The sequence below is a fragment of the Chlorocebus sabaeus genome, chromosome 12 (genome assembly GCF_047675955.1).
Source record: "Chlorocebus sabaeus isolate Y175 chromosome 12, mChlSab1.0.hap1, whole genome shotgun sequence".
In the NCBI taxonomy this organism is placed as follows: Eukaryota; Metazoa; Chordata; class Mammalia; order Primates; family Cercopithecidae; genus Chlorocebus; species Chlorocebus sabaeus.
Window position 1 is genome coordinate 64,885,220 of NC_132915.1, and position 8,565 is coordinate 64,893,784.

The following is an 8,565-nucleotide window of genomic DNA, read 5'->3' on the forward strand; positions in this document are numbered from 1 at the left end:
TCTTGAATGTTCCTGAGTTTTCTAGCTCCAGCCTAAATCTGTATATCTTTAAAATATGCCCCTCATTTTCTTCAGGGCTTCCAAAAAAACTGATATACCAGCTGATGGTACCCAAAGATTAGAATCATACCGTCTCATCCTAACGAGAGACATTGAACAGAAAATGTGGATCCTGGCAGGAAGCTGACTGTGGGTGAAGAGACCCTGCTGAGATCCTTTTCTGGCCCTACCTGGCAAGCTGCCAGCCAATGAACGTCTTGGTGGCTCCTCGGGTCAGCCCCCCACCCCAATACACACACACCCCCCAGGTGGTGGAAGCCAGAATGCAGCCCGCCTCTGTGGGCTGGAGTTTGTTCCCACAGTTGGCTGGATTAAGGAAAAAGCTGAACCGGCGAGCTTTCCTGGGCCAAAGAAATGCCAGACACTGAAGCTGGCTGAGCAGGTGGTCACTAATTCACTTTTAAGGATTTCTTGAAGACGGCAAGCCTCACAATCCAAAAAGAACAAGGACAAACCAAACTGCGGCTCTCCTTTGTAGCCAGAGGGTGGAGGAAGATCTCTGGGTGCAAGCCTCTTCCTCTCCCTGAGCCTCAATTTACCCACCTGCACGAGGTCTGTCACATGGAGTTAGGTCTATCAGTTCTCTCAGGTCCCCATGACACCTCCAGACCCAACTTAATGCTGGAAGTGTCTGATGAGAGAGCTCATTCCTGCCTTGGTGCTCTGGAACCCGAAACAAAAACAAACAGGCATGGCCACCTCCTCCACTAAAATGCTCCCAAGGCTGAAGCTTGCAGGCGGGAGGGCGGGGGAGAGGGGAAAGGAGGTATGAAGCAGCAGGGTCTGACCCACCCATCCCCTGCTCCTGGGTGAAGATGCCCCAGGAGGTGAGGTCTTCCAACCTGCATGTCCATGGGAGCCAGAAGGTGTCTGGCAGCAGCACCAAGAGGCCTCATCCTTCACCCAAGTTGCTGCTGCTTCGCAGAAGGTAAGGGCTGAAGAGGCATTATGACAAGCTTAATTATTCTCCCAGGGAGACTGGTCTCCGGAGGAGGAGGCTGAAATTGAAGTCCTCTTCCAATGGGGAAAACAGAAGTCCTTCACCTTGTGCATGTATCATATCCCAGGAGACCAAGTCTCTCTATCCCATTAGGGTGGGAAGGTGGACAAATTCAGTTTAAAAGGGTATTTTTGGCCAGGCATGGTGGCTCACGCCTGTAATCCCAGCACTTTGGGAGGCCAAGGTGGGTAGATCACGAGGTCAGGAGATCGAGACCATCCTGGCTAACCCGGTGAAACCCCGTCTCTACTAAAAAAAATACAAAAAACTAGCCGGGTGAGGTGGCGGGCGCCTGTAGTCCCAGCTACTCAGGAGGCTGAGGCAGGAGAATGGCGTAAACCTGGGAGGCAGAGCTTGCAGTGAGCTGAGATCCGGCCACTGCACTCCAGCCTGGGGGACAGAGCGAGACCATCTCAAACAAACAAACAAAAAAAAAGTGTGTGTGTGGGGGGGTATTTTCAAATAATTTTCAAGTCACCAAATCTAATAATAAGGAAAAGGCTAGTCTGGAATGAAAGGACGAGGGAGGGAGACAATGAGAATGAGAATATGACTAAGCCACGGAGGGAAAGAGCTGGAAGGGCTCAGATTCCCGAGGCTGACACTGAAATTTCCTGGGAAGGACGCCGAGAACGGCCCGAGGGTCTAGAGTGGGGCTTGGACCCAGATTGGGGGAGATAAGAGAGGCAACTCCTTCCTGAACCTTCTCGAGAATGCCTGGGCGAGATGCAAGTCCAGGCCCTTCTCTAGGGTCTCTTCCCAAAGACTGGTCCGGGTGGGGCAATGGGCTCTTTTGCCGCCGCCTCCCGCCCGCCCGCGGCGCTCCAGCTGGCCCTTATCTCCTCCTTGCACGAATAGCAGTGCCACAGACGCCCCACAGGACTCCGGGAGCCCCACGCCGGCCAGGAATCTGTCCGAGTCTGCGGGCACCCTCCTCTCTCCCTACAAAGGACTCGCAGGGATCAGGAATCCCCCTAGCTGTTACTGGGATTCGGAGACAGTCTGCTGGCCTCTGGAGGGCGCGCCTCCGTTGGAGGCTCAGCGTCCCCATCTGCAAAGTGGGGACAGGTGTGTGTCTGGGGAGATCTAATGAGTCCTGGCAGGCTGAGAGCCCCCGATCCTGCCGTTTGAATTCCAGGGTCGCGGTGGACCGCACGGCGCTGCCGCCTCTGTACGGTGGCGCGTGGAGGGAAAGCGAAAAAGGGGACGCGCCGCGCCTCTTTTCCATCCTGGAAAGGAGTTGGGGTCGTGCCTGGCGCAGAGGCGGTGCGCTCGGGGGCGGGGACGGCCCTCCAGCGCCACCGCGTGGCTGGACTGGACTCGGGCGGCCGGCCCAGAAGAGACGCGAGGGAGCCACAGCTTCCCCAGCTACCGCAAAACCAGAACCACGACGACCACAAGTTTTTGTGAAGGGAGCAGCCACGAACGCCGGAGCTGGGCGAACTGGTGTAATATGAATAAGAAAACGGCAGCTAGTATTCATTGAGCTTTATGACGAGCCCATTACTCTCCAGTCCTTTTCTCATTTAAACTCTAATAATAGGCCGGGCGCGGTGGTTCACGCCTATAATCCCAACACTTTGAGAGGCCGAGGCGGGCAGATCACATTTGGTCAGGGGTTCGAGACCAGCTTGGCCAACATGGTGAAACCCCGTCTCTACTAAAATTACAAAACTTAGCTGGGCATGGTGACAGGCGCTTGTAATCTCAGCTACAGGGGGAATGTGGGGGTGGGTGGGTAATAAAAGACAGGGGAATTGCAGTAGAGAAAGAGTAATTCACACAGAGCCGGCTGTACGTGAGACTGGAGGGTTTTATTTTTGGTTTTTTGGGTTTTTTTTTCTTTTTGAGACGGAGTCTCACTCTGTCGCCCACAGGTTGGAGTGCAATGATGCGATCTCTGCGCACTGCAACCTCCGACTCCTGGGTTCAAGCGATTCTGCTGCCTCAGTATCCTGAGTAGCTGGGATTACAGGCATTGCAGGCATGCACCACCACTCCCGGCTAATTTTTGTATTTTTAGTAGAGACAGGGTTTCACCATGTTGGCCAGGCTGGTCTCGAACCCCTAACCTCAGGTGATCCGCCTGCCTTGGCTTCCCAAGGTGCTAGGATTACAAGCATGAGCCACCGCGCCTGGCCTGGAGTTTTATTATTACTCAAATCAGTCTCCAGGAGCATTGGGGGAGCAGAGTTTTTAAGGATAACTTGGTGGGTAGGGGAAAGTCAGTGAGCCAGGAGTGCTGCTGATTGGTCAGAGATAAAATCTTAGGGAGTCGGAGCTGTCTTTTTGGGCTGAATCAGTTCTTGGGTCCAGGGGCCACAAGATCAGATGAGCCAGTTTATCGATCTGAGTGGTGCCAGCTGATCCATCAAGTGCAGGATCTGCAAAATATCTCAAGCACTGGCCGGGCACAGTGGCGCACGCCTGTAATCCCAGCACTTTGGGAGGCCAAGGCAGGTGGATCACCTGAGGTCGCGAGTTCGAGACCAGCATGACCAACATGGAGAAACCCCATCTCTACTAAAAATACAAAATTAGCCGGGTGTGGTGGTACATGCCTGTAATCTCAGCTACTCAGGAGGCTGAGGCAAAAGAAATGCTTGAACCCGGGAGTTGGAGGTTGTGGTGAGCTGAGATCACACCATTGCACTCTAGCCTGGGCAACAAGAGTGAAACTCTGTCTAGAAAAAAAAAAGAAAAGAAAGAAAAAAGAATCTCAAGCACTGGTCTTAGTTTAGGGAAGGTTAGAATCTTGTAGCCTCCAGCTACATGACTCCTAAACCATAATTTCTAATCTTGTGGCTAATGTTAGTCCTACAAAGGCAATCTAGTCCCCAGGCAAGAAGGAGGTCTGCTTTGAGAAAGGCCTGTCTTTGTTTAAACTATAAACTATATATATAGGTTTCTCCCAAAGTTAGTTCAGCCTTTGCCAAGGAATGAACAAGGACAGCTTGCAGGTTAGAAGCAAGATGGAATCAGTTAAGTTGATCTCTTTCACTGTCTCGGTCATAATTTTGCAAAGGCAGTTCAAGCTGAGATCGCACCACTGTACTCCAACCTGGGTGACAGAGCAAGACTCTGTCTCAAAAAAATAAAAATAGAAATAAACTCATAATAATCTTTGAAGCGGGTACTACTATGAAATATTAGTTCCATCTCACAGAGGAGGAAACTGAGGTTTAGAAAGTCTGAGCAACTCGCTCAAGTCCTCCCTTGATGGAGAAAGCTGACCCACTGAAGCCCCCAACAACTTCCAACTGGACACTTGGAAATGTGGGGGGAATATTCTAGTTTGCCATGGAGCTGAAATCATCCGGGCTTTAAAGACCCTCCCATGCCCCCGTTTGTGGTTAACTCCTGCATCCTTGCTCCAGGGAGTGGCCTCCACCTCTCTATTTTGAAGGAGAATGATGTCCATGGCCACCAAGGTCAGAGGCCAAAGGACAGAGCTTTTCTCTGATGCCCAGGAGCCTTGGCAGGAGGAGTGCTTGGAGACTTGAGAGTCAGAGACTGGGGAAATCTGGGTAGTCAGGAGCTTCCGGAAGGGTAGGGAAAATGCCAGGTTACTCAAGTTCTGGGCCCTGCTCTGCTTCCAACTGGCTATGTGATTTTGGGCAAGTGACTTCTCTTCTCTGGGTCTCAGTTTCCTTCGAAATGGGAGGATTCTTCCAGAAGGTCTGATATCTCTTCCCTTTCTCCATCTCCCCTTATCTCTCCTACACAAACTGCTCCCCACTGCCCCACCCAGACTGGCTCTAACATTCCAGAAGCCTTGAACTGTGGTTTGAAAGTCCCAGCTGGAAGTTGCTGCCCATCCCTGAGGTTCCTCCTGAGCTCTGGGCCCAGGGCTTTAGGTCCTGCTAAGGTATGTGGTCTTGGCAGGTTGGAGAGATCAGAGGGGAGGAAGGCCCAGTGCGTCTGAGACAGGCCTCAGGGAGGCCTGCATTGTGATGACCTCATCCATTCTATGACATCATCCTCTCACCCACCCTCTCTTCTCCCTGGTCAACCGCTCTGCAAACAACCATCAATCTGAATCCCAAAGGCCTGAGAAAGTCTGTTCTCCAGTACCTGCTGCTGATCTGTTTCAACCAACAAGAAGCACCATGAAATTGGAATTCACTGAGAAAAACTACAACAGCTTCATGCTGCAGAACCTGAACAGACAGAGGAAACGCAAAGAGTACTGGGACATGGCCCTGAGCGTGGACCACCACGTCTTCTTTGCACATCGCAACGTGCTGGCTGCTGTCTCCCCGCTGGTGAGGAGCCTCATCTCCAGCAATGACATGAAGACCACCGATGAGCTTTTCATCACCATTGACTCCAGTTATCTGAGCCCGGTCACAGTGGACCAGCTTCTGGACTACTTCTATAGCGGCAAAGTGGTGATCTCCGAGCAAAACGTGGAGGAGCTGCTTCGTGGGGCTCAGTATTTCAACACACCACGCCTTCGAGTTCACTGCAATGACTTCCTTATTAAGTCCATCCGCCGTGCCAACTGCTTGCGCTACCTCTTCTTGGCCGAGCTGTTTGAGCTCAAAGAGGTATCAGACTTAGCTTACTCAGGCATTCGCGACAACTTCCACTACTGGGCCAGTCCTGAGGGCTCCATGCACTTCATGCGCTGTCCCCCTGTTATCTTCGGCCGCCTGCTCCGTGATGAAAACCTTCACGTGCTCAATGAAGACCAGGCTCTCAGTGCACTCATCAATTGGGTGTACTTCCGGAAGGAGGAGCGGGAGAAGTATTTCAAGAAGTTCTTCAGTTACATCAATCTCAATGCCGTCTCCAACAAGACGCTGGTGTTTGCCAGCAACAAGCTGGTGGGCTTGGAGAACAGCTCATCCCATGCAACCCTGATTGAGAATGTCCTGATGGACCGAAAGCAGGAGCGGCCATGCAGCCTGCTGGTCTACCAGCGGAAAGGGGCCCTGCTTGATTCAGTGGTCATCCTCGGTGGCCAGAAGGCCCATGGCCAGTTCAATGATGGAGTGTTTGCCTATATCATCCAGGAGAACCTGTGGATGAAGCTCTCAGACATGCCCTATCGGGCAGCAGCACTTAGTGCCACCTCTGCCAGTCGCTACATCTACATTTCTGGTGGCACCACTGAGCAGATTTCAGGGCTGAAGACAGCCTGGCGGTATGACATGGATGACAACTCCTGGACCAAGTTGCCCGACCTGCCCATCGGGCTTGTCTTCCACACCATGGTGACCTGTGGGGGGACGGTGTACTCAGTGGGCGGGAGCATTGCCCCAAGGCGGTATGTCTCCAACATCTATCGCTATGATGAGCGGAAGGAAGTCTGGTGCCTGGCAGGAAAGATGAGCATCCCCATGGATGGCACCGCCGTGATCACCAAAGGTGACCGGCATCTGTACATTGTCACTGGACGGTGCTTGGTGAAAGGTTATATCTCCCGGGTCGGGGTGGTGGACTGCTTTGACACTAGCACTGGGGACGTCGTCCAATGTATCACCTTCCCCATTGAGTTCAACCACCGGCCCCTGCTCTCTTTCCAACAGGACAACATCCTCTGCGTGCACAGCCACCGGCAGAGCGTGGAAATCAATCTGCAGAAAGTGAAGGCCAGCAAGACGACCACCTCAGTGCCTCTCTTGCCCAACAACTGTCCCTTGGATGTGTCCCATGCTATATGCTCCATTGGAGACAGCAAGGTGTTTGTATGTGGGGGTGTCACCACTGCCAGCGATGTCCAGACAAAGGACTACACCATCAATCCAAATGCCTTCTTGCTGGACCAAAAGACAGGCGAGTGGAAGACCCTGGCTCCCCCACCAGAGGCACTGGACTGTCCTGCCTGCTGTCTAGCCAAGCTACCTTGCAAGATTCTTCAAAGGATTTAAACAACATTTTAAGTGGGAGAATAAGTAAATGCATTATTATTCACAATTTAATGAGAGAAAGAGAGGAAGATGGCCTGTTGTTTCCTTCTTAGTGTTCCAGTCCATGTTTGGCCCTGAAGGTGGAGATCCTAGGGTAGGGCTGCTCCCAGTGGGTGGAAACTCAGGGCCACTATGTCATTGGAGGTATCCAACAGGGACTGGAAAGGAACCCCTGGTGGGTGGAATTGAGTCCCCTCCCAGGCACCGACCAAGGCGATGTCTGTCCCCTATTCTGTACCTCTGTGGTTACCTCTCAGGCATCTGCTAGATCAGCAGGTAAACATCCGCTCAGAGCTGTGAAGTATCAAGCTCCTCCAGCACCCGCTTCCCTCAGGTCTTCCGCAAAAGCAGATGAGGACCCGTCCCAGGTCTAAGAGAGGAACCTCATGGCCAGGAAGGAAAAAGTGATCTGGGCAAGGCTCAGAAAAGAAGGCAGAAGGAACAGGGGAGGCAAAGGTTACTTGGCTACTGTATTTGCCCATGCAGCTACGGTAGTTTGTGTCTCATTTGTGGGAAAGTTGGAGGTTCCTTACAATTGTTTCTGGTAAGCGAACTACATTGAGAACTTTCTCCAGGAATATGAGTCTGAGGGACTGGAGATAAAAGAGAGGCCAGTAAAGTGAGAAGAAAGATACATATCCTGGCCGGGCACAGTGGCTCATGCCTGTAATCCCAACACTTCAGAAGACTGAGGCAGAAGGATCACCTGAGCCCAGGAGTTTGAGGCCAGTCTAGGCAATAAAGTGAGACCCCGTTTCTAATGTAAAAAATAATAATAAGGCCAGGGGTGGTGGCTCACACCTGTAATCCCAGCATTTTGGGAGGCCAAAGCAGGTGGATCACCCGAGGTCAGGAGTTTGAGACCAGCCAGCCTGACCAACATGGTGAAACCCCGTCTCTACTAAAAATACAAAATTAGCAGGGCATGGTGGCACATGCCTGTAATCCCAGCTACTTGGGAGGCTGAGAGGCAGGAAAATCGCTTGAACACTGGAGGCAGAGGTTGCAGTGAGCCAAGATCACGCCACTGTACTCCATTCTAGGTGACAAGAGTGAAACTCTGTCTCAAAAAAAAAAAAAGAATCTACTTTTGCATTTGGCAAGCAGCTATACTAAGGGCACTAGAAAGCCTGGATTGCTTTAATTCAATCGAGGCATTATATGATTCAAAGTTAGGCTTTAGTCTATTTCCACCTTTATTCTTAGTGTGTAGCCCTTTAGGATCCCAACAAAAACCACTTTTCTGGGGCTTCCCAATTACATATGACTAGCCTCTCTCCTATCTTTTCAGTGCTTGCCCTCTGCTGCCCTGGCCACCTCCCTAGACCCTGTCACCGCCAGCGTCTATCATACAGTAATTTATAAGCATTGATTACTGCCTTTCTCCTAGCTAAGATCAATTTTTGCTTTTTCGATGTTGTTGTTGTTGAGATGGAATCTCACTCTCTCATCCAGGCTGGAGGGCAGTGGTGAAATCATAGCTCACTGCAACCTCAAACTCCTGGACTCAAGGGATCCTCCCGCCTCGGCCTCCTGAGGGGCTGGGACTGCAGGTGCTTGCCACCACACCTGGGGAGGTTTTTTTGTTTG

The 8,565-nt window shown here is 51.8% G+C and overlaps 1 protein-coding gene across 1 annotated transcript; it reads left to right on the forward strand.

The window, feature by feature from the left end:
- Positions 1-5,053: 5,053 nt before the first annotated feature.
- CCIN (calicin) lies at positions 5,054-7,004 on the forward strand. Its single transcript, XM_007968753.3, has one exon. It carries the CDS (start codon positions 5,170-5,172, stop codon positions 6,934-6,936), a length of 1,767 nt encoding a protein of 588 aa, XP_007966944.2. The 5' UTR covers positions 5,054-5,169; the 3' UTR covers positions 6,937-7,004.
- Positions 7,005-8,565: the final 1,561 nt, after the last annotated feature.